Raw genomic sequence first — 27,258 nt, 5'->3', positions numbered from 1 at the left:
CATAATGTATGCTTCAATTGCATTGACTTGATCTGCATGCTAACGGTATTCCTAGTAGCGTCTTAGTGCAAGTACCACATGCATGCGTCATACAAATGACGCATACTTTAGAGGGATAATTTTTTTAAAAAAGTGGTTATATTGATAATTTTTTTAAAATATATTATTTTTGAAAATAATGATTATTTTTTTAAGAAAATCTCTTTTTGATTTGCATTTTTTAAAATACTTTTTTTCTTCTTGTTTTCTTTTTTCTTGATACAATTTTGTTCTTATTTTCTATTCACATCTGAGAAGTACGAGTACTTGATAAAATATCGGTATCGAGTACGCACTTTATCGGATATACATATTGTACTCGTTGTATTTCATATTTTATTATTATTTATTTTTTAAATATTTTTTTTCTTTTTTTAAAATAATAATATAACATATTTATATATTTTAATTTATTTGTTATTATATTTTAACATTATTGTTTAGTTTTCTAAGACTTCTATAATAATATTTTATTATAAACCTAACAATATAATTCTCCACTAAATCATTTAATAAAAAAACTCTTATATTTTATTAACTTACCAATATAGTACCCGCAATACTGCACCCGAACTTATGCATCATTGATTCACATATAAATGCATAGACTAAGAAAAATCAACACATACAAAATCAAATACTACACGCTAAATAAAAATCAAAGCAAACATGGTAACGGTTCAAATGCATTGTTGGACTTCACATTAATTACGAGTAGAATATAAATAGTATCGTGTGACCTTTATCTTTCTCCAAGTCTATAAATTCGCACACCAGCCTCTATTATGAAACACACACAAACAAACAATCACATAACTAGAAAATGGAGAGCACACAGAGAAGTTTAAGCTTGTTGGTACTTTGTTTCCTCCTGATGGGAACAACAATGTTAGTGAGTGGTCAGAGTGCAAACAACGTAAGAGCAACATACAATAACTACAACCCTCAGAACATAAACTGGGATTACAACAGAGCCAGTGTGTACTGTGCTACCTGGGATGCTAACCAGCCTTTGTCATGGCGTAGCCAATATGGTTGGACTGCCTTTTGTGGACCCGCCGGACCTACAGGCAGAGATTCTTGCGGCAAATGCTTGAGGGTATGGCCACTTCTCTAATGTTGTAGCTTTTATTGTAGTTAGGTTATTTGTTGAAATGTGCATGAACTTCATTAGTTTGAATTAGTTAGTGAAAGAGTGAATGATGATGCAGGTGACAAACACTGCAACTGGAGCTCAGGTAACAGTGAGAATAGTGGATCAATGCTCTAATGGTGGACTGGACTTGGATGTGAATGTCTTCAATCAAATTGATACAAATGGAGCTGGCTACCAGGCGGGTCACCTTACGGTTAACTATGTCTTTGTTAATTGCTAAGGTCAATGAATCACTCTTTGTAATAATAAGAAATTCTAGCACTGCTTCCTAATAAAACCATAAATAAAACAAAATGTGCTATACATGCATGTATGTATACTTAATTGGATGAAAAATAAATGATGATTACATACTTGTTATTCTCATAGCATAAAACAAATCAATTGAAGTAACTTAATTATGTCTCATAGCATAAAACATAGATATGCCAAATTGCCCTTTAAGATCAACAACATCGCAAAGAATAACAATTAATAAAATAAATCATTCACCCTCTTAGTGTTACATATCAGAGCAATAGAATCTAAAACATCATACAAAACAAGAAAAGAAGAATATCCTAAATGCCAATCTTCAATTTCTAAACGGCTACTTAGTTATCTGCTCGTATGTACTCCAAAAAGAAGTACAAAATCACACAAACAACAAAGGGGTGACAATAAGCTCATAATATATAATGGTGAAAAAGTATGCAAGTCTAGCCTAAACAAACATCAACAAACATTAAACACAATTCAATTGCATACATCACCAAAGTATTCTCAACCACCAATATCACCATAACTGGTCAACACATATGAAAACAATGAATGCAATGTACTCAACACCATGACTCTACAATGCATGTGGTACCATTATGGACAACACTGGTTCATCTCGCTCATGAATTCCCACCATAGTACCAGAGCACACCAATTTGCTATTATCACCATATGTAACGTTTCACCGATTCTCATATAGAACCAACTATTCGCTCCCGAATCCACACCATCGGACCAAAGCACACAAAAACTAGATTGAAACCCGTACATCATGATGCATGACTTTCAACAACATGCATTATCAGCAAAATATCACCACACAATTATCACCATTATGAACAACATCATTCTACATACACAACAAGTCAATTAATTCAACATAACATGATAAACAACATTAAATACCTCTAAACAATGACCAAATAGTAGCCTAATCATATCACAACATCAAACATCGAAACCGGCATTCAATGCCAAGCAACAGAGCAAACAACACTCATTCTAAAAGTATGGTGGGCTACCCTTCACCTAGGTGACACCCGTCACTGTCCACGTCACCATGACACATCATCACCACGAGGCTCGCCCCTCAAAATTACACCTAAGGACCATGACGGTCTACCTGTCAGGCAGCTGACGCTCGTCAGTGCCTCCAAAGCCATGATGATCTGGTCGTCAAGAGGGTGATGCGCATCACCCTGGAGCAGAACAGAAATTCAGCATTTTGGCCTTGGAGTTAGATTCAAAACTCCGATTTTCACTTCCCATACCAAATCAAACAACAACAATTAAGAAAACGGTGTCTAATAACAACACATAATTTATCCATCAATTAACATACATTTTATTATATTAATCATGGACTTTCAACATACTTTATTCATCACACACATATGAACACCAATTCATACCAACATCATTGACAAGAGCATATAAATTCCATGATAAAAGAGTGCACGAAAATCATATAATACATCATACAATTCATACTATTTCAGAACTTCATTCATGTTCATTAATCATTCAACAAAAGGAAAAAAGTTATGAAAAAATCTTAATGGTATTAAGGATTTCCCTTTATCCAATCATGCAATCTACACCATATTAGGAGTAATCTCTCCTTACCTCGGATTTTTCAGCAAAACACGTTCAAGCTCTAACAATGGATGTTCTCCTAGCCATAGCCTCTTCCTTCTCCAAAATTCCATTTACATAGAATAATCCCAAAACTTTTATACTAATATTTTTATTAGTAACCTAATTATCCTTAAAGTTATGTTTCCCAATATGCGCTCACTTACTTTCCTATTCACCACAATACCCTCCTTAACTCTAATTTAATTTTAATATTACCAATAATATATTCCTAATTATTTCTTCTAATATTCTAACTCTATTATTTTAATTAAATAAATAGAATTATTCTTACCATCCAAAATCTTATAAAAGAATATTATCCATCCAAACACCACCTAATGCACATAGAAATCACCATATGTATTTAATTAAAATACACTAAATATTAATTAATTAATTAAAATATGATTAAATAATTTAATCCAATTTTGGGGTGTTACAACTCTCCTTCACTTAGAGAACTTTTGCCTCAAAAATTATTTGAAGGAAACAAAGTTGAATACAACTCTTTCATCTGACTCTCCAACTCCCATGCCATACTTCCACCAGCGGTTCCTTCCAACAATATATTCACCAAGGAAATCTACTTACCACATAACTGCTTCACCTCATGATCCTTTATTTGTATGGGAAATGCCTCAATAGTCTGATTCTTTCTCACTTGCACATCGTCCACTTGGATCACGTGAGACGGATCCAAAATGTATCTTCTCAATTAAGACACATGAAGCACATTATGAAGATTAGCAAGTGGCGGTGGAAAGGTAATCCTCTGCAAGATCTGATATGGACCAACAAAAAATGTGGCGTGAGCTTTCGAGACTTCAAAGCTCGACCACAATCATTTACTGGTGTAACTCGCAAAAACACATTATCTCCCTCTTGGAACTCATGTGCTTTCCTCCTCTTATCATGGTAACTCTTCTAATGACTATGTGAAGCTTTCATCTTCTCATGGATCATCTTGATCTTCTCAAAAGTTTATTCCATAACCTCTGGTCCAAGCATCACACTCTCACCTGATTCATACCAACACAAATGTGTCTTACACCTCCTACCATATAACACCTCAAACGACACCATTCTGATACTTGAATGGAAATTTTTATTGTAAGTGAACTCAATCAACAAAAAGTAGCTATCCCAAGTACCTCATTGTTCAACCATATAAGCCCTCAATAAATCCTCTAGGGATTGAATGGTTCTCTCTGTTTGACCATGCGTCTGTGGATGATAGACATAACTTAACTTCAGCTTAGTATCCAAAGCTTCCTGTAAACTCTGTCAAACCTCGACGTGAACCTCAGATCTCTATCTGAAACAATGCTCGACAAAACACCGTACAAGCTAACAATCTTCTTAAGATGCAACTCAGCTAACTTCTACAAAGGATAACTGATCTTAATCGGAATGAAATCAGCCGATTTAGTCAGTCTATCAACAATAACTCAAATGGAATCACATCCCTTCTTCGTCTTAAGAAAACTTGTCACAAAATCCATTGAAATACTATCCTATTTCTACTCAGGGATGCTCAATGGTTACATCAGACCTAACGACTTCTTATGTTCAATCCTTGACTTCTGACCAGTCAAACAAGCATAAACAAACTCAGCTACTTCCTTCTTCATTCTTGGCCACCAAAAAAAATTCTTCAAATCCTGATACATCTTAGTGGCATCAAGATGAATACTCAGACCACTTATATGAACTTCCTCAAGAATACTTCTTATAAGCTCGGGCACATATGAATACTCAGACCACATTTACCTTTATTAATTAACACAATTCGGTCAACTAATACCAAATCAACTTTCCGACCTTCTCTGATCTCTTCAAGGATATCACTAGTCAGCTTCAATATGTCCAACTTTAGACTGTTAGGAGTCTCTTCACATACGAAACTATCAGTTCTAATTCTCGAACCATCAACATCGACATATGCAACTACTTCCTACTTAACTTATCATCTACAACATTGGCTTTCCCCATATGCTAAATCAAGTCAAAATCACAATCATTCAGAAATTAGATCCATTTCCTCTGCCTCATATTCAAATTCTTTCTGATCGAACAAGTACTTCAAACTCATGTGGTCACTGAACACTTCAAATATGGAGCCAAACATATAATGCCTCCAAATTTTCAACACAAACACCACGTCTGCCAACTTTAGATCATGCATGGGATAATTCCTCTCATGAACTTTGAACTATCTAGAAGCATAAGCCACAACCTGACTATTCTGCATCAAAACGCCACCTAAACCCATCTTAGAAGCATCACAATGCACAACAAAGGATTCACTTGGATTTGGAAAAATGAAAACTAGCGCAAATATCAACTTCTTCTTGAGTTCTTGAAAAATCTTTCCACAATGCACATTCAAACATAAGCTTGACTTTTTCGACTCAAATGAGTTAAAGTAAATGCTAACTTCTAAAATCCTTTGATAAACTTCATGTAGTAAACAACCAACCCAAGAAAACTTATAATCTCTATAACAAACTTTGAAGTCTCCCACTACAACACCACAAGTCTTTTTAGGGTTTCACTAAGACCCTCCACCACCAGAAGAAAAAGAAAGGGGGCCAAAGGATCTTCTTGATCCAAACCATATTCAATACTAATATCCTCGGTAGATGATCTATTCACCAATACAAAGAGACTACCCATAAAAATGCAAGCATGAATCCAAGTTTTTCAACAATTATCAAACCCAAATCTCCTCAACATATAATTCAATAAAGACCAACATATACTCATTCTTAGACACCTTAGCAAGATATACCACCTCATATTGACCAATTTCTTCATCCACCAACTGCCTCCCTTGAATAAAAGTCGATTGCTATGGTGAGATAAGTTTCCATAAAATCCTAGCGAACATAACTTCCAACAACATGTCCATAAAGTTATACAGAGACCCAAGAAGGAAAATTAGTCTAAACTATTCCAACTCTAAAGGTGACTCAACCTTCGGGGATAAGAGAGATGGAAAAATAATGTCAAATTGTTACTTTGCACGCCATTCTAAAAAAAATGGTCAAACATCATATAAACCTCATCCTTGATTAATCCCTTGGATTTCTTATAGATTGAGAAATTGAAACCATAAGGACCCAAACAATTGGACCCATCAATTTCCACAACCACAATATCCACTTCTGAATGTAGAAACCTAGAAGAGAGGCATTGAGTCTCAACCAATGAAAGACAAGGAAAAGTTACTTCGTCAAGGGTCCGCCTATAAGCATCTGAATCATAGAAATGTTCCTTGAATTACATACACTATAATAAAATTAGGGTTTTATGACACATAGGTTGCGACGATTACATGATATTTGGTCTCCTTCTTCGATTGTGGCGGTTTCTAGGACGGTTTTGGACAACCGCCATTTTATTTTAAAAAAATAATAAAAAAGTCGCGACGGTTGGTACCCCAACCTCCTTAAAACCTAAGTTACAATGTTTGTTTCACCTGTCATCCCCCTAAACCCTCCAAATACATTTAAGGTAGACAATCTCTCTTTATAAAGGTCGTGACATTAGGTACTCCAACCGCCCTTGTACTGAAGTTGTGATGGTTTCCCACCCATCACCCCCTAATTATCTTTAGGGTTTCTAGGTGTGCGATTGTTTCATAACTGTTGGCCATCCAATTTTTTACGTTAGCCGATTAATTGGGGAAATATAGGGAAGAAGAAAACACATTGAAAAACGTAAAGGGTTGGGAAAGACGAAAACAGAATAAAAGTTGGAACCACAAAGTGAAAAACACAACACAAAACGCAGAGGCTTCTGAATTTGGAGAGGATATCGAGTTTTCTTCTCTACTTATGGGCTTTTCTGCTTATCATCATGAGAAAGAAAATGCAGAGGCTTTTGAATTTAGAGAGGATATCGAGTCTGCTTTTCTGCTTCTAAATTAAAGCTCACAACAAGTTAGTATATCAAAACCCTATTATCCTTCATTTTCTTCTACTTTTGGTCAAGAAGGTATCAGAATTGGTTTTTTATCTATTTCATACATCTGAATAAAAGATGTTGTGATGTTCTCCAATATATTAGTAGTAGTAGGTGTAGCGGTAAATTCATGACCATCAAGTTATGGATAAGCTTAACGTCAATAAAACTAGAGTCGCCACCGTGTTTTTATTGTTTCCAAAGGAAAAGGGAAAAGTACGAACAAAACCCAAAAATAAGAAGTTTTCAAATCAAAACTAATAAAATGCCAGAGATAACAGGTAAGGGGGTTGGTTACACAGAGGGAAGGTGTTAGCACCCAAATTGTCCTAGGTACTCCTAGGGAGCCCTTTTTTATATGTGCATATGTTTTTGGTATAAATGATGTTTGATAAAAATAAAGTGTGGGGATGAGAAAAGAATTCATTAATTATATTTTTGTGTTTGACAAGACCTTCGGTCTTGTGCCTATGTACCAACATAAAAATGAGGGATCAAAACCTCGTAGTTCGTGGTAAAAATTTCAAATAAATTGGTGAATTTGCTTTTTACAATAGTTTAATAAGAAAGGGCACAAAGGGCCAAAAGTTTGAATGGAGTTGTTAGTTATTTTTTGTCTTTTGAAATTTAAGTCAAGATGGTTAAGTTTATTTATAAATTTGATTTAAGAAAAGAAGTTCAAAAATTCAATGGCATAAGGCCAAAGTTTCTAATCATTAAAACATGTCTAAGTTTGAAATCATAAGCAAAGAAAAGCTTTTGAAAAGAGGCAGAGGTTTTGAAATTTAAGAAGTGGGGGAGATGAGGAGGTTATCCTAAGCACAAATTTAAAAGTTAAGGATTGAAAGGATCTGACCAATGGGATGCAATCCAACAGACAAGAATGTCATATAGCAATCCATTTTCCTTTGGACTTTAATCAAGCAATAGTCAATAAGCAATAAGCAATAACCAGACATCATGAAGATCAAGGCATCAAATAAAGATGGCCCATTCAAGCAAGCAACTCCAATAGCTAGTAGTCTTCATTGTCTTCCCATGTATCAGATGAAATATTCCTTGATTAACTCAGAACAAAACATTAGACATAGGCAATAACAAAATAATAATTAAGCACAGAGACAAAGTAGCATATGAATCAAAGAGATCCCCAAGTCTTGTATCAGATTAAGGCACAATTCAAAATAGCTTGGTCTTAAGATGTTGGTATTTGCCAAGTCCTTTTAGCACAGGGAATGTTGCCTAATCCTAAGTCCAAAAGTTCATATCAAAGTTCAACAGTCCACCAGATGTTTTTTTAGGGTTTTTGTTGTTATTAGGTATTTTAAGGTCCTAAGACCACAAACAAAATCAAAACACATAAACAATATATACAATCATAAGATATGGCTCAAATGAGCAAAGTGAAAATGACATAAACATAAACAAGTTATATGAAATGTAAATGGAAATGGATGATAAATTACTGGAATTTAAATTGCATAATAGTAAATGACTTGAAAGTAAACCAATATTAATAAGAGTTAGCTAAATGTTAGTCAAAAGTTAGTCAATTATTAGTGGTGATTTTTAATTGATTAAGTCATTCTTTGGAGAACACTCAACCATTCATTCACAAGTATGAATCCTTAAACCAAGACATCTTCCATGAGAAAGGCTCCAACTTGGATAATTCAACAAGTATGCCACTAGCTCCCATGAAAGGAAAAAAGGTAAAGTCTCCATACAATGCCATAAAGAATGGGAGACTTACAACCTCACTTACTAGAATGATATGCCTTGAGGGTCAAATTTAGCTCTATGTTAAGCAATCGTAATTGGACTTATGTAGAAGTCATAACTATATGAGGTCGGGAAATAAAAATATAGGTGTTAATGCATGTTAGATCTTTGGTACAAAGAACCAAACTCCTAAAACATACTACACACTGAAAGAAAAAACCAAAAGGGAGGGACCTATCTCAGTCATACTTGTATTGATTCATCTGACACAAGGTCATTGATGAACCAATTAGCCTTTAGACATTAGAGATTTCATTAGTCAAATGAGGGAATGGGAAATAATAGGGATGAAGATGAAGAGGGAGGGGAAGATAGAAACACAAATTGATCATGAGAGGAATTTCATCAAATCAAAATCATCCATCCATTTTGGGAGATGGAATGTATATTTCATTAATCCCCTAAATTCAATGGTTTTGATCCAACAAAAGTCAAATCAACCATGACCAAGGTCCAAACAAAAAGTCAAACATCACAAGACCATAAAATGGCTCAACAATATTTTTAAACATTAAATCAATAAAAAATGAATTAAAATGCATTTTTATTTGGTCAAAACCTAAAATTTCTTCAAAACACCAAATAAATGGCCAAGGGATTTATCCTAGGTCAAACAAGGTCAAAGGACCTTAGACAAAAAAATTCACAATTTTTAGAAGTATTTTTAAACAATTAAAAAGATACACTAAAACATTTAATTAATGAAAAATACCAAAATTACAAAAAAATAATTTTAATTCAAAATATGGAAGAAAAAAATATTTAAATATTTTTTGTGAAAGTCCCATATTTTTTGGATTAAAAATGAAATTAATATGATTTAAACAAAATAAAGGGATTAAATGAAAAATCAGAAAATAAAATGAAATTAAAAAAAACAAGGGCCATCAGATGTCCCTCATTAATTGGGGTGGCAGATCTGATGGCCAAGCGCGCGCTTCCATCCAACACCCCAGTCAACGCGTGTACACGCGTGGTATTCAGAAGCAAAGGCCAGGATTAGAACGTGGATTCATGATTAGATGGTCTAGAAAATGCCAACACACCACCGGAGCCCTAGCTTCGGCCATCTTTTCCGGTGACCTCATCGGACTGGTCCACCATAAACCACCACCAAAATAAAAAGTAAGGACATGATTTCATGGGAAAATGCTCAGAAGCACGAATCTGACCTCCATTTCTTTCATTTCCAAGTATATTGAAAGATACATGGATTTGAAATTTGAGGTTCATGATCTGAGTTACTTCGATTTGACCTTAAAGCAACTCAATCATGTTGCCTACATTGGTAGGACTTCAGCCAACCAAAAATCAAAGAGAATGGTGAAGAATTGAGAGAGAAATCAAAGAGATAAAGTTTGACAAATTTCATCTTCTGTTTGCAGTGATGAATCTCGATATGGATCTCAATTGGCTTGAGCTTGCTTCCACTTGATTGCAGGAGGTGAATTGAGAGCTCAAATGGCTTGGATTCTTGGAGTTTCAACTTCAAAACAGAATTGAAATTGAAACTCGATTTTCAATTTGAAAACCTTCAAGATTATCCTCTAATGGTGAAGGGAAGGTTACAGGAGCAAAGCTTGGGCAAGGTGACCTCAATTCTGAGCAGGAGGCAATGTATTTATAGGTTTGGTAATTGATTTCCATTCAAATGCCAAAAATAACAATTCTCATGTTCATGCTTGCATGGGTGTATGATAGGCCCATGAAATGATGTCAAAAGGTCCAAAAATGATCATGAGTGATTCTGAAAGTGTGACATGAAGTTGTGCATTCGAAATTGAGAAGTGACCATGAGATTCATCCAAATGGAACCATGAAGAGTAACCACGCGCAAGTCATTCAAACCTTGTCCAAATGAAGTGATTTTGGAGTTTTTGGAAAGGTGAGATCAAGGGGAACAACTTTCATGTTGAACACTTTTCCATTTGAAGTTTGTATCATGATGAATTTTGAGGTGAAAGTTTGGGAAATAAAACATAATTAAAAAAAATTTAAAAGTCAAATGTTCACTTCTTCCACCTTGAACAACTTTTGCTATGAGCTTCAAATGGAAGAAGTTCCTTCATAAAAGTTGTATCTCTTTCAAACCTCTTAAATTTAGTCATATATTTGATCTCATTTGGATTTTTCATGAAGGGGTTATTCATTTTAGAAGTTGAGGAAAATTGTCTGTTCAATGGTAATGGCCCATAATGACCTATAATGTTTCCTCTTGGAACATGCCCTTCCAAATTGAATTTGAAGTTTATCGAACAATAAAAGTTGGAGAGGATGAAACTTAGATGGCATTAATATCATAAAAATTGAGCAAGTTATGGTCCTTGGAAGTTGACCTTCTAACTAGGGCACAAACAAAATGACCTATAATATTTCACCATAAAAAATGACTTTCCAAGAAAAACTAGCTCTTGACCTCAACATGAAAGTTGTTTGTAATTTAATAAGGAATAACTTTACTCTTGGAATAATTTCATATGAAACATATTGTAGGAGATAGGGTCTAGGGAACCCCAGTTTTGACCAGTTGACTTTCTCTGGTCAACCTCTTTGAACCTACTTGCAAACTTGAAGTAATCTTGATCTTTTAGACTCATGGAGGATAATATATGTATAATATGATGTAATATAAAGTATACCTTGAAATATTTGATCAATTGTTGAAGAAACTTGTTGAGGAAGTCACACAAGATACTCAGATGAATTAGGGCTTCCAAGGCAAACAAGCTTCAAGCTCTTGATGAATTCTTGATCAAAATGATAAGTGAAGATAATGGGGATCCATATATGATGTATAGAACCAATTTGTGAAGGAGAAGAGTGATCCAAAACGTAGCGGAATTTAAAATTTCTCCTTTAGTGATCCTTACAAATGGGCATGATCAGTGATAGAATCGTTACCTCTTGTGGCGATTGTAACCTTTGATGCAGGTCTACGAAGCGATCACAAACGTTGAACGATGACAACGCCTCTACTCAGTCCACATGAACGGATTCCTTCAATCTCAGTGCTAGCTGCTACGAATGAAGGCTTTGAGTGAGAGTGAGAGAGAGAGAGAGAGAGAGAGAGAGAGAGAGAGAGAAACGAAATTGCAACTGCACAAATGCTTCTACACAAGGGTTCTATTTATAGAACCACTTGTGTGGGCTGCAAGCTAAAAAGCCCACTCAAGTGTATGTGGCTCATATCTTATAATATGCCAAAATCACTTAAGCGCGTGGTACCTTATCATATTTCGTATTCTACTTAAGTACACCGTACCTTACGATGTTCTATAATTCACTTAAGTGCACCATACATTGCGGTATTCCTTAGTTACTCTATCTCTCATCAATCCGTCCTTTTGTGTGTGACCCTGTAGGTTTTCGCGGCATTGGCAATTATATTAAATCACGTATTTAACATAATAAACAGTGAGCGGTATCTAGCAACACGTCATTGCTACCCAAGACACGAAAATGTCATGTGATCTGAAAAATCCTTCTGTGATAATACTTATGCGTATAATTACCCTTTTGCCCTTATGTCTATATTGAACACAAGGCATAGACCGTGTCATCCTTGTCTAGTTCAATATTAGGCCCATATACATTTATCCTGTTACGCAGGATGGGCAAATTTCATCTAGGTCACTCATGTCCCTTAGCATGCTTCGTGGAGTACCCATCAACTGTCTTTATGGTCATCCAGTTACGGACAATGTTTGATCAGTAATAAGGCACTCGGCTCTACATCTAGGGTCCATAGTGGTTTCAGGTCGAAGGGTAGTATACACCATTATCACCATGAGAATAACTTATGACACTTTGCATAACATTCTATATAGTATTCTCATAGCGGGTCAATCCAGTATAAATATTACTCTTAATATTCATACCTATGTTTAAGACTTGATAACTCCTTATCCATGATCCATGAGATGTGATCATCAGTATATATACATAATAGTCTTAATGCTTTAATGTTATCCCATTTCACAATAAAGCTCGACTACGGATACTTTAAGAATAGTGTCCCTATGTTTAATGTGATCTCATGATTAAATCACACTTGATACATTAAACGGACTAGCTATTCTAGGGACTTTATTAAACAAACATAATAAAGAAAAAGCCTTTTATTATTAATAAATAATTCGATACAAGTATCAAAATTATTGGCCTCTAGGGCTTACACCAATAATTTGAACCATTCCTTGATTGATCTCCTTACACTGAGGGTCTCAAACCCTAGATATGAGCTTGATGAGGCATTGGTGGATGCACACACTACCTACAAAAGAAACAAAGTTATACATAGACATGTTTTTTGGCATTTTGGTTAGTAAATAATGAAAAACAAAGTATGATACAATCAAATATGCTTTGTGATCTCTCCCAATTCAAACCCAATGAATGAGGGGTAAGGAGGATGTCAAGGTTTGATCCCAAAGCCAATGCAAATGATGAGATAGCATGAGGGATATTAGGGTCAAAATTGGGGTCTTACAGTAGGTATTAGAGATGGTTGTTTTATTTATTTCATACACATGTTTTACACTGGTTTTTGTTGGGGTGGTGTTGCATTATGCATCAGGTTTATTGTTTAGTTGTTGTCATGTAAGGATTCGTAGAGATGTTTATCGTTTGTTATATGTTTTATATTTTTTAGTTGTTGTTGTGTACTTGTTAATTTGTAAATCAACTAGGTTATTTGGATATTTGAAGGGTTGGAATCACTCGAATCTCGAACCGTCCACATTTTAACCTTGCTAGAAGATAAAACACTGACTTAAGCGGTTTCATTCAGAGCATGTTTAGAATAAATTTTAAGAGTCTGTTTGGCATATAAACTATGTCTCATCATTTTTAATTGTGAACTTTATTATTATTTCTTCTCTTTTCCATATTCCAACATAATTCTTTATTATGTTCTAAAGCAGGTTGTGTGATATCAATGTGCCTCTCATGTGCTTCTAGAGAAATTATATATGTTATTGTTTCTTCTCTTTGTACTCTTACAATACCTTTAATTTCTATTAAAATTTATTTGATATCAATGGGATTATGCATATTAGAACATTAGATAATATTTTGAGACAATTTGATTATTTTTTAGGGTTCTGTATGAATGCGAATATTTCGAGAGAATATTATATGATCATTTGAATTCATTTGTAGGTATCTATCAATCTTTTTAGCAACTTTGCATGTAGCATCTGATGTGAGGCTGCATCTTGGTCTTTGATGTGCCCTCTTTTATTTCTCATGGTGTGATGGTGGAGATGTGTTACGATTAAGGCTTCTAGAAGGATCTCTCATCTCTAGTTTTATTTGTTTTATTTTTTATTTAATCATTATCTATTCTAGTTTATCATATCCTCCTTAAGACAATCTATGGATATATATTTCTTTCCCTAATCCCCTTTCCTTTTTGCCTCTTAGCCAAAAATTCATGAGTTCTGTGAGACTTGACAAATTTCTCCCACATATCTTTATCAATAAATGGATACATCACATATGAAAGCGCTAATTCAAGCTTTGTTTTTTTAATATAATCATTTGTGAGATGTGTCTTAAAGGCCCTCCAACGCTCACCAACATATGTAATTTGTTTCTTTTTTCAGCTTATCATCGTTCTGAACAATAAACACTTCCTACATTTAGAAAAAATAGTTGATATTAATATTAAACCAGAAAAATAAATAGTCATATAAACTTGTAAAACAAAGCATAATATTTAAAATAAATAATGTAATATTAGATCATAATTAATATTTCAATTCATCAGATACCTCGTGTCAATTATCTATCAAAATGACAACTTGGATTCTATCGTTTACCAACACGTAACTCCTAAAACTATCAGCATGTTCCCCATAAGCCTTACCCGTTATTGGAGAAAAATAAACTAGGAAGCAAACACCACTTTCGTTGGATTTTGACACTTTGGCCATCATTGTGGCACCTCTAATTTTTATTTTACTTTTAGTATTAGAAAATGTTATAAGAGAGGTGTTGGTCAAATTTCTCATCTCTTTGTAAGCAACACTAATCAACAACAACAATAACATGGTACATATAGTCTTTTGACATATATCTGCTAAGGAAACTAATGCATATAACTATACTATACTCATGGTACATATGCTCTTTTGAACATCAACAACGTCAACACTTCCTAGGAATATTTAACTTGAAACAAAATCAACAACGTCAACATTTTACTTGAAACCAAACCAGTGGTCAGTGACACTATCAAGAAAAACAAAATTTCTATCAAAATAACTTATTCTTATCAACATAATCAGAATAAACTCTCTAAACATAACATATAAGAAATAAGAAATTCAAAAAACAAAACTAACATTCCTAAGAGGATAAAGTGAGTTACCTACCAAAAGTGTGATGGCGAAGCTTCGTTGGACTTTGGTTGGAAGAGTTAATGTTGAAACAGTTGTATTGAAAGAGATGATAGAATCTAAGTTTAGAGTGTTTTGATGAAGATGAAAATCGCCTAAGGTCTTTATTAAGAGAATGAAGATGAATTGAGGACTATTGATAGGTAAATTAAAAGTTACAGTCCAGTTATGTAAGTATTCATGCAAAATAACTTTCATGTACGAAATAAGGTACAACCGAGGGAATAAATTAACTTAAAATATATATAAAATAGAAAAATGTCATTTTGGAAAACTCATGCAAATGATATTACCTCTCGGTTGGGTAAATCACCGAGGGAAAACACTAACATAAAAACAAACAAAAAAATTAAAGAACAATGCTCATTTAAGTAAAAAAATTAACAAAATCAATATTTTTGATTATATCATGAGTATTTCTTTTTCATCCAACAAATAGTACTTTCGTAATTTAAAATGAATAAATAAAGGGAAGAGCGTAAGACGTCAACTAAAAAAATGTAAGTTTTGCTCCCTAAGCCAATTGAAGAATAAAAAAAAACATAAAATGCAGTAAATATGATTTGAAGCGAGTTCTTTGAAATATCTACTCCCTCGATTAGTAGATAAACCAGGGGAATAGGTTGTATTTAAAAAAAATAAACATGGTGACACTAGGAAATATACATCGGTTAATTGTTGGACAAGGTGGAAGCTTTGTCATAGAATGTTTTATTTGTAGTAATGATGATAGTCTTGTAGGTGCTTAATTGGCTGCATTATATGGTAAAACACTAGCTGGTTACTAATGTCTTGGCTGATGTCATGACATGTATGTGTGACTACATTGTAGTTACTGCAGGACTAGCTAACACAGGAATTATTGAATGTCAAACTGGATGCTGTGACATTCATACCTGTCAACAAATACTAAGGAATAGAACAGCTGGTGTTCTGTTAGAACTTAGTATGTATTTCCAGTCTGGTTATCAAGGGAAGACCAGACCTGGCATAAGGCCTACTGACTGAATGTCAAATTGGATGTTATGACATTCATCATTAACAGCAGCTACTGAAAATTAGACAGAGTGGTGTTCTGCTATACTTCAGTATGTAACTTAGTTAGTTCTTCGAGAGATTAACAGAACTAACTTAAGGCCAAATGTGTAAATGTTAAGTTGGACACTTTAACATTTATTAATGTAAGCTGTTACTGTAGTATGGTCATTTTGATCATGTACAGGTCAGCAAAATTGTACAGTCTGTTTTCTGGAAAAACAGACTCAGCATATGGACCTTGATGTCAAGCTGAATGTCGTGACATTCATTCCTGACAGCGTATGCTATATTGTAGGTTGTTCAGTTTTCTGTTTCAGCTTTTCTTGGGCTATTCTTCAGGAAGTCAACAGCTTAGAGAAAATCCAGGAAATCAACAACCAAGTTACATTTAATGAACCTAAATAGTAGCCTATTTGTTAGTAACCTAAATGTTGAATTTATGGGAACTCGTGTGACCTTAAATTCAGGAGAATACAGGTGCAAAAGCCCAGGTACTGCAATATAAAAAGGAAGGCGTTCCTTCATTCAGTCTCGGGGATTTTGAGGCGTGAAGATTAAGTGTGTCCATCATACTTCACTGCTGTATTTTTGTGAGTCTTGTATTAGACATATCTTGTAAGCCAAGCCATCATCACGTTGATGATTGTTTTGGTATAGGGTGTTCATTGAGTTGTAAGTGTTGTGTCACTCAAAGCTTTTAAGCGTGAGTGCTGTGTATCTTGATTAAAGCTGTGAAGCACAATCAAGAGTTTTTGAAGTGTGACTTCAACTTGTCTTTAATAGTGTTTAAAGATAGTAATCACTGAGGTGATTGAGGGGGAGTGAGTAGGAACTCTGATCTTAGGTTAAGATTGAAATTGCATTGGGTAGGGATTAAGTGATAAGTTGTAAACGGGTGAGTTTAGCTTTGAATTGATACTACTAATAGTGGATTTCCTCCCTGGCATGGTAGCCCCCAGATGTAGGTCATGTTGGACTGAACTGGGTAAACAATTACTTGTGTTATTTACTGCACTTACATTTAAGTTCTGCATAATTCTTGTCTGTGCAGAATTGGATGTCATAACAACCCGTGTGACATCTAAAGTCTGATAACTAGAATTTCAATTGGCATCAGAGCAGGCACCCTGCCTGTGAATTTCTGGGTGAGATCTAGGGAAGTTACTTTCTAGTACCATGGACAAGGATATAAGACACTCAAATAGACCACCCATGTTGGATGGCTCTAATTATGATGAGTGGAAGCCTCGTATGATAGCCTTCTTAAGGTCTCTAGATAGCAAAGTCTGGAGAGCTGTCAACAAAGGATGGGAACATCCAATGAGGACAGGTGAAGATGGAGGCAGTGAGCAGATTCCTGAAGAAGAGTGGGACAAGGAGCAAGAGGCACTAGCTCTTGGAAATTCCAAGGCCTTGAATGCATTGTTCAATGGAATCAGTAAGAACATCTTCAGGCTGGTGCACCACTGTGAACTAGCTAAGGAAGTTTGGGATACCCTCAAGGTAACTCATGAAGGTACTTCCAAGGTGAAGATGTCCAAACTTCAGATGCTGACCACCAAGTTTGAAAATCTGAGGATGAAAGAGGATGAGACTATTCATGACTTTCACATGAATATTCTTGAAATTGGAAACACCTCTGGTGGACTAGGTGAGAAAATGGCTGAAGAGAAACTTGTAAGAAAGATTCTCAGGTCCTTGCCTAAAAGGTTTGCTATGAAGGTCACAGCCATAGAGGAGGCACAGGACATATGCAATATGAAGGTAGATGAGCTCATTGGTTCTCTCCAAACCTTTGAAATGGGCTTGTGTGAGAATACTGAAAAGAAGAACAAAAGCGTAGCTTTTGTATCTAATGCTGAAGAAGAGTCAGAAGTAGAATATACTGAAGGTGATGACAGTATATCAGAAGCCTTAGCCATGCTTGGAAGGCAGTTCAACAAGTTCGTGAAGAAGATTGATCAAAGAGGGAGACCTAATGTCAAGAACATCCCGTCTGACATCAGGAAAAGATCAACTTCTGATGAAAAGTTCAACCAAGGCAAGGGAATCCAGTGTCATGGTTGTGAAGGGTATGGACACGTCAGAGCTGAATGTCCTACTTATCTCAAGATGCAAAAGAAGGGGCTAACTATCACTTGGTCTGAAGGAGATTCTGAGAGTGAATCTGAAGGAGAATCTGCCAAACATGTCACTGCACTAACCAGTGTTTGTGCATCTGATGATGACTCAAGTGCAGATGAACTGACCTTTGATGAACTTGCTGCAGCCTATAAGAAGCTGTGTACCACCAGTGCAGAAGTGCGTGCACAAGGAGAAAAGCAGAAGAAACTCATCAAGGAACTGGAAGATGAGAGACAGAAGCAACTGTCTATCATAGAGGGTCTAAATGGTGAGATAGCATTGCTGACTTCAAAGCTGAATCAGATGACTAAGTCCATCAGAATGATGAATAAGGGAACTGACACCTTGGAAGAGATTCTAAAGGTGGGACAGCAGTCTGGAACCAAATCTGGCCTAGGATTTGGGAAAAGATCCTCAGTTGAACACAAACGCCCAAAGGCTAAAGTTCAGAAGGTCAAGCAGAAGTCAAAGCCAATGTCTCAACATCGAGGAACTAGGATGAATGATCATCAGAAGAGGAAATACCAGGCGTGGAGGTGTCACCACTGTGGTAGACTTGGTCATATAAAAGCCTTTTGCTACTGGATTCATGGTTTCCCTAACCAAGCCTCGCATGTCAGGCCTAAGCATAAACCATATAAGCATTATGTTCCCATCAAGAAGCAACAATGGTATGCTAGGATAGCACACACTGCTCTAAGGGCCTCTACCAGAGAAGACTGGTACTTTGACAGTGGATGCTCAAGACATATGACTGGTATGGAAAATCTACTGGTAGATATTCAACCTCACACTACCAGCTATGTGACCTTTGGTGATGGTGCCAAAGGAAAAATAAAAGGTGTGGGTAAGCTGGACTGCTCTGGAGTTCCAAAACTGAATAATGTGTTGTTAGTAAGAGGACTAACTGCAAACCTCATCAGCATAAGCCAGCTGTGTGATCAAGGGTTCCATGTTCAGTTTACTAAGGAGCTATGCATTGTGACAAATGGTGACACTCAGGAAGTTATGAGAGGAACCAGGTCCAAAGATAACTGTTATCTGTGGGAACCTCAAGTCTCTAACTTTTCCATAATGTGCTCCTCAGCCAAGGAAGAACAAGAGGTGAAGCTGTGGCATAGACGACTTGGACATCTCCACTTACGGGGAATGAAGAAGATTATATCCAAGGAAGCAGTCAGAGGGATCCCAAAGCTGCTTATTGACGAAGGAAGAGTCTGTGGAGAATGCCAGGTGGGCAAGCAAACCAAGATGTCACATCCGAAGCTGGGACATCCTACAACTTCCAGAGTTCTGGAACTGTTGCATATAGACTTAATGGGACCTATGCAGGTTGAAAGTCTTGGTGGAAAGAGATATGCCTACGTGGTGGTTGATGACCATTCCAGATACACGTGGATAAGCTTCATCAGAGAGAAGTCAGATACATTTGATGTCTTCAAAGATCTGTGCATAAGACTTCAAAGGGAAAAGACCAGTTGTGTGGTCAGGATTAGAAGTGATCATGGTACGGAGTTCAAGAATTCCAAGTTTGATGAGTTTTGCTCATCTGAAGGAATAAGTCATGAGTTCTCCTCCCCTATAACCCCTCAGCAGAATGGAATAGTTGAAAGAAAAAATAGAACTATTCAAGAATCTGCCAGGGCAATGATTCATGCAAAGAAGCTCCCCATGCACTTTTGGGCTGAAGCAATGAATACCGCGTGCTATGTTCACAACAGAGTCACCTTGAGAAAAGGAACCTCCTCCACTCTGTATGAAATATGGAAAGGCAGAAAACCCACTGTGAAGTACTTTCACATCTTTGGAAGTAAATGCTACATCCTCACAGATCGTGAACAGAGAAGGAAGCTGGATCCCAAAAGTGATGAGGGTATATTTCTAGGATACTCCACCAACAGCAGAGCCTACAGAGTGTTGAACTACAGGACCAATGTCCTGATGGAATCCATAAATGTTATTGTGGATGATAAAGAGGAAGGGATCGATGTCATAGAGGATGTTGAAACATTCCTTGACAGTTCAACTGACATTCAAGTCAAGTCTGAAGAAGTACAGGAACCTCCTCCTGAATGTGAAGTAGATGCAACCACCAAAATGCCATCTATCAGAATTCAGAAAGACCACCCTAAGGATCTTATCATAGGGGATCCTAACAGTGGTGTGACTACCAGGTCACGGGGAATAAGCTCAAATTCCTGCTTTGTATCCAAAGTTGAACCAAAGAATGTGAAAGAAGCCCTGACTGACGAGTACTGGATCAATGCCATGCAAGAGGAACTTGAGCAGTTCAAAAGGAATGAAGTATGGGAGCTAGTTCCAAGACCTGAAGGGACCAACATCATTGGTACCAAGTGGATCTAAAAAAACAAATCTGATGAGAAAGGAGTAATTAATAGGAATAAAGCAAGACTAGTAGCTCAAGGATACACTCAAGTTGAAGGGGTAGATTTTGATGAAACATTTGCTCCTGTGGCTAGGCTTGAGTCCATCAGATTGCTGTTAGGGGTATCATGCATCCTGAAGTTTAAGTTATTCCAAATGGATGTGAAGAGTGCATTCCTGAATGGCTACTTGAATGAAGAAGTCTTTGTGGAACAACCTAAAGGGTTCTGTGATCCTAACCAACCTAAGCATGTATACAGGCTGAGGAAAGCCTTGTATGGGTTGAAACAAGCACCTAGAGCATGGTATGAAAGGTTGAACGAATTTCTGACCTCAAATGGATACAGAAAAGGTGGAATAGATAAAACCTTATTTGTGAAGGATGAAGACGGCAAAATCATGATAGCTCAAATCTATGTGGATGATATAGTCTTTGGTGGAATGTCAGAACAAATGGTTCAATAATTTGTTCACCAGATGCAATCCGAGTTTGAAATGAGTTTAGTTGGAGAACTGACCTATTTCCTTGGAATGCAAGTAAACCAAATGGAGGACTCTATGTTTCTCTCCCAAAGCAAGTATGCCAAGAACATAGTTAAGAAGTTTGGTATGGATAATGCTAGGCACAAGAGGACTCCTGCGCCTACTCATCTGAAGTTAACCAAAGACGAAGGAGGCCCTGGTGTTGATCAATGCTTGTATAGAAGCATGATAGGAAGCCTACTTTACCTAACTGCAAGTAGACCTGACATTTCTTATGCAGTTGGAGTATGTGCTAGATACCAAGCAGAGCCTAAGGTGAGCCACTTGAATCAAGTCAAAAGGATTCTCAAGTACATCAATGGGACGTGTGACTATGGGATGCTGTATTCACATGGTTCTGAGCCTGTCCTATCTGGGTACTGTGATGCTGACTGGGCTGGGTGTGCTGATGACAGAAAAAGCACATCAGGTGGATGTTTCTTCTTAGGAGACAACCTCATATCGTGGTTCAGCAAGAAGCAGAATTGTGTCTCTCTGTCCACTGCAGAGGCTGAATACATAGCTGCTGGTAGCAGTTGTTCCCAACTGGTTTGGATGAAACAGATGCTCACTGAGTACAATGTCACTCAAAATGTCATGACATTATTCTGTGATAATCTCAGTGCCATCAATATCTCCAAGAATCCCATCCAACACAGCCGGACCAAACATATTGACATTAGGCACCACTTCATCAGAGATCTGGTGGAAGACAAGGTGATCACTTTGGAACATGTAGCCACGGACCTTCAATTGGCTGACATATTTACAAAGGCTCTGGATGCTACTCAGTTTGAAAACTTAAGGAGCAAACTGGGAATATGTCTCTCTGAGACCTTATAGCAACCATTGATGTTTGGGATAAATTGTTTAATATCTCTGCCTATTAAACAATTTGTACTAGGCTATGATTGGTCAACAGATCATAGCTATACTACTTGCAACAAGGGTGGATACAAGAGGGTAAGGAGACACCCTACTGTGAGAAGGCCAATGTACCTGCAGGAGTTCAAGGATGTTGTCCATGCAGGAGTGGTTCTGGATGTCAGAAACAAAATTATGGCATCTGATATGGTGGTACCTACTGTGAAGCAAAAGTGGGTGATTACTTGATCAAAGCTGTGAAGCAAGATCAAGTGGATGCTAAACTTGGTTGAAACTGTGAAGTAAAACCAAGCCTGTAACTCTGTCATTATTCTCTGGTTATGTTGTTGGCTTTGGCAACATTTTTGACAAAAAGGGGGAGTAATAAACCCCTGACAAACAGAGTGGGTCTCTACAACAGACTCTCATGACAGATTCCCTCCCCTGCAGCTGTTGTGTGTTGAAGTTTAGCTGCTTTGTGAAGTTTTTATTTAACTTCCATGTGTGTGAGTGTGCTGCCACTCTGAGTGTATTAGCTAGGCTTATTTCCTGCTAGGTGTGTGATTCCGCTGCTATGAACTCTGTTATGGGGATCAAAGTGTTTTAGCCAAAAATTTGCCAAAGGGGGAGTTTGTAGGTGCTTAATTGGCTGCATTATATGGTAAAACACTAGTTGGTTACTAATGTCTTGGCTGATGTCATGACATGTATGTGTGACTACATTGTAGTTACTGCAGGACTAGCTAACACAGGAATTATTGAATGTCAAACTGGATGCTGTGACATTCATACCTATCAACAAATACTAAGGAATAGAACAGCTGGTGTTCTGTTAGAACTTAGTATGTATTTCCAGTCTGGTTATCAAGGGAAGACCAGACCTGGCATAAGGCCTACTGACTGAATGTCAAATTGGATGTTATGACATTCATCATTAACAGCAGCTACTGAAAATTAGATAGAGTGGTGTTCTGCTATACTTCAGTATGTAACTTAGTTAGTTCTTCGAGAGATTAACAGAACTAACTTAAGGCCAAATGTGTAAATGTTAAGTTGGACACTTTAACATTTATTAATGTAAGCTGTTACTGTAGTATGGTCATTTTGATCATGTACAGGTCAGCAAAATTGTACAGTCTGTTTTCTGGAAAAACAGACTCAGTATATGGACCTTGATGTCAAGCTGAATGTCGTGACATTCATTCCTGACAGCGTATGCTATATTGTAGGTTGTTCAGTTTTCTGTTTCAGCTTTTCTTGGGCTATTCTTCAGGAAGTCAACAGCTTAGAGAAAATCCAGGAAATCAACAACCAAGTTACATTTAATGAACCTAACAAATAGCCTATTTGTTAGTAACCTAAATGTTGAATTTATGGGAACTCGTGTGACCTTAAATTCAGGAGAATACATGTGCAAAAGCCCAGGTACTGCAATATAAAAAGGAAGGCGTTCCTTCATTCAGTCTCGGGGATTTTGAGGCGTGAAGATTAAGTGTGTCCATCATACTTCACTGTTGTATTTTTGTGAGTCTTGTATTAGACATATCTTGTAAGCCAAGTCATCATCACGTTGATGATTGTTTTGGTATAGGGTGTTCATTGAGTTGTAAGTGTTGTGTCACTCAAAGCTTTTAAGCGTGAGTGCTGTGTATCTTGATTAAAGTTGTGAAGCACAATCAAGAGTTTTTGAAGTGTGACTTCAACTTGTCTTTAATAGTGTTTAAAGATAGTAATCACTGAGGTGATTGAGGGGGAGTGAGTAGGAACTCTGATCTTAGGTTAAGATTGAAATTGCATTGGGTAGGGATTAAGTGATAAGTTGTAAACGGGTGAGTTTAGCTTTGAATTGATACTACTAATAGTGGATTTCCTCCCTGGCTTGGTAGCCCCCAGATGTAGGTCATGTTGGACTGAATTGGGTAAACAATTACTTGTGTTATTTACTGCACTTACATTTAAGTTCTGCATAATTCCTGTCTGTGCAGAATTGGATGTCATAACAACCCGTGTGACATCTAAAGTCTGATAACTAGAATTTCAAGTCTATTGTAGGAAAATTGAAACTTACTCTTATTCGAATGTCGCCAAAGCTTTGTATATTGCATAAATCAAACTAATTCAGCTTGATGATAAAGTTTTGGATTGCATCATCAACGGATATTTGAGAGGTGGTGATAACATGAAATAATATCACATTCTAGGACTCGATTTAATTAAATTATATTATTATTTACTTCAGTTTATTTCATTTTACGCGATATTACTCGGTATTTTCTTTCTATTTGTCTCAGGTAGCTTATTTGAAAAGGAAGTGAAAAAGGAAGAAAAGGAGGTGAAAAAGGAATGAAAAGAAGCAAATATCAAAAGCCAAAGCCCAGCCCAAAAAGCACAGGCGCTACGCCTGTGATGAGCGTCACACAGGCTGTGACGAGCGTCACGCTCTGCCCACTTGTGTTACGAGCGTAACACATGGTGTGACGGACGTCACACCATTCTCCTATATTTTTGGCTCCAGAAGCGCAACAAAGACGTTGAGGCCTATTGTTACGCTTGACCGTTTGCAACGTGAAGGCTATGTACACGGAAAACCTTTGGAAGCAGTTACAAAAGTGACTAATATAAATAGTAGCTTTTGGCAAAACCCTACGTCCTTCCTTTTTTTTTTGCTTCCTCGGCCGTTTCTCTTTTCCGCGCTTTTCTCTTCCAGCAGTGCAAGCATATTTTACAGCATTATTTTTACAGTCTTTATTTTTTTTTCCTTTGCAATTTCTATTTTCTTTTCCAGCAATTAATTAATTTTCGCACAATAGTTTCTAAACCGGAAACTATTGTGTACCTTTCACTAGATCTAACCTTACGTTAGACCCTAGATTTTTATTCCTTCACTTTTATTTTTCTGTCTGATTGAAGAACTCAAGAACAACAATCCAACCAGTCTGTGGTGGATGTTCAAGACTGCTATTAATTACTCAGGTTCTTTAATTATTGTTTGAATTTATACATGCCCTGCTTTATTGTTGATTTATATTATTTGCCTGAGATGAACCTGTGTATGCATGATAATTATTTAGATCTGTTTAGCATGTTTGGCTAATTTATTTAGGTATCGGTATGTAGAGTAAGCGGAATAAAGGAATCACAACTAAGTTGGTTTAATTAAGTTTAGAATAAAATCACTCTTTTTACGGTCTCAACTTACAGGTTTAATAACAAGGTTTTTGTACGAAAGTAAAAGACATAAAGAAGTTAAAATCAATAGAACGAGAGTTTGAGTTTTTAACTGGACAGTGTAAATTGAACATTAATTCTAGATCAGGGCGAAAGCAATTTTTAGAGTAAATTAAATTCTAATCTTTTTCAAAAAGTATTTTTAAAGGTTGAATGTGAGGACGAGAGTTAAGCATTTGAATTTAATTGTATAACCTAAGTCAACAGAGCGAGAGTTTGAGACAAGGGTGTTTAAACGATTAGTGTTTTCTTAAAAAGAGTTTCTACGGAGTCTATTGTTTTCAAAAAGTGGTTTTTGACTTAACAAATAAGTGACAACTACGTTAATATAAAATCATAGTTTATTCAACAGAGCGAGAGTTTGAGATAAGACTTTTAATCAATAGTGTCAACTGAAAAGATTTATTTTAAAACCAAGAAACCAACAAAGAATTGATTCCCTAATTACGACGAACTACATACCGATATCCGTTTAGTTGATATTTAATTTAGATCCTATTTTTAGTTTTAACTTTTCCCCAAACAATCAAAGTATTACCCGCCTTAGCTTTACGAAGTAACCTTAGAAAACGGTATATCGATTCATAAGTCCCTGTGGGATCGATATCTTTCAAAACTACGCGATAGAACTGTGCACTTGCAGTTTGTACCCTAAATTCGACTCATAAAGTCGCGATCAAGTTTTTGGCGCCGTTGCCGGGGACTTTTATTAAGTCGATATCGTAACTCTTCTGTTACGCTGTAGAGACTAAGGCTTTTCTTTTTCTTTTCTTTCTTTCGTTGATTTGTATGCCACACACTCGCTCACAAGGCGAGTCGTACTACTTACGAATCAACGATATCGAACTATATCTCTGAGTCTTACGACAAATTCGGGAATATCGTGCTGCAAACAATCTCCCTCCTAGCGAAATCCCTGATTTCAAAAATATTTTCCCTTCAATACCCGAGATGGCAGAACCAGCTCGTGCTCTTCGAGATTACGCCGCTCCATCGCAAGATGAGCCGCATTCGAGTATTGCTCCACCCGCAATCGAAGCAAACAACTTCGAACTTAAACCTTCACTGTTGCAGGCAGTGCAACAGAACCAATTCTCTGGAAATCCTACCGAGGATCCAAACCTTCATTTATCCGTATTTGTTCAATACGTTGATATTGTTAAAGCTAATGGTGTCACTTCAGAGGCAATTCGACTTCGTCTTTTTCCTTTCTCGTTAAGAGATAGCGCTAGAAGATGGCTTCAGTCTCTTCCTTCCAACTCAGTCACCACATGGAACAAGTTGAAGAAAGTCTTTCTTGCCCGATATTTTCCGCCAAGCAAAACAGCTATGTTGAGAGCCCAGATAAATGGATTTAAACAGAAAGATAACGAGTCTCTTTTCGAAGCATGGGAAAGATACAAAGACGTGATGAGACTTTGTCCATACCATGGTTTAGAGGACTGGTTAGTAATTCATACCTTCTATAATGGTCTCTTGTACAACACGAGGTTAACAATAGACGCCGCCGCAGGTGGTGCACTAATGAACAAACCTTATGCTGATGCTTACCAACTTATCGAAAGCATGGCCCAAAACCACTATCAGTGGGGAAGCGAACGAACAATGGTGGAAAAACCTCAAACGAAAACTGGCATGTACGAGATAAGTAACCTTGATCATGTTAATGCAAAAGTGGATGCTCTGGTCCAGAAAATTGAAAGTTTAAATGTATCACCTCCAGCCACTGTGGTTGCCATAACTCAGAATTGCGAAGTCTGTGGAATCCAAGGTCACACTCCTGCAGATTGTCAACTCCTAACAGGAATCCAAGCGGAGCAAGTAAACTATGCTCAAGGAAGTCCCTACTCGCAT

The 27,258-nt window shown here is 36.6% G+C and overlaps 1 protein-coding gene and 1 non-coding gene across 2 annotated transcripts; one reads left to right on the top strand and one right to left on the bottom strand.

The window, feature by feature from the left end:
• The first annotated feature begins 798 nt into the window (after window positions 1-798).
• LOC127098245 (pathogenesis-related protein PR-4) lies at window positions 799-1,548 on the top strand. Its single transcript, XM_051036780.1, has 2 exons — window positions 799-1,138; window positions 1,251-1,548. The coding sequence occupies exons 1-2, from the start codon at window positions 863-865 to the stop codon at window positions 1,413-1,415; spliced, it is 441 nt and encodes a 146-aa protein (XP_050892737.1). The 5' UTR covers window positions 799-862; the 3' UTR covers window positions 1,416-1,548.
• Window positions 1,549-26,733: 25,185 nt separating this feature from the next.
• LOC127099137 (small nucleolar RNA R71) lies at window positions 26,734-26,840 on the bottom strand. The gene has a single exon (XR_007793686.1). It is a non-coding gene; the product is annotated as a small nucleolar RNA R71 (small nucleolar RNA).
• Window positions 26,841-27,258: the final 418 nt, after the last annotated feature.

This window comes from Lathyrus oleraceus, chromosome 6 (genome assembly GCF_024323335.1).
Source record: "Lathyrus oleraceus cultivar Zhongwan6 chromosome 6, CAAS_Psat_ZW6_1.0, whole genome shotgun sequence".
Lineage (NCBI taxonomy): Eukaryota > Viridiplantae > Streptophyta > Magnoliopsida > Fabales > Fabaceae > Lathyrus > Lathyrus oleraceus.
The sequence above is the reverse complement of the archived record's forward strand: the minus strand, read 5'-3'. Positions and strand labels throughout refer to the sequence as shown.

What these genes read in the sequence shown, in the direction of transcription:
- LOC127098245 (XM_051036780.1), top strand. Translation starts at nt 863, where the DNA reads ATGGAGAGCACACAGAGAAGTTTAAGCTTGTTGGTACTTTGTTTCCTC. An exon ending in CTTGCGGCAAATGCTTGAGG is followed by an intron (nt 1,139 to 1,250) that starts GTATGGCCACTT and finishes ATGATGATGCAG; the next exon opens with GTGACAAACACTGCAACTGG.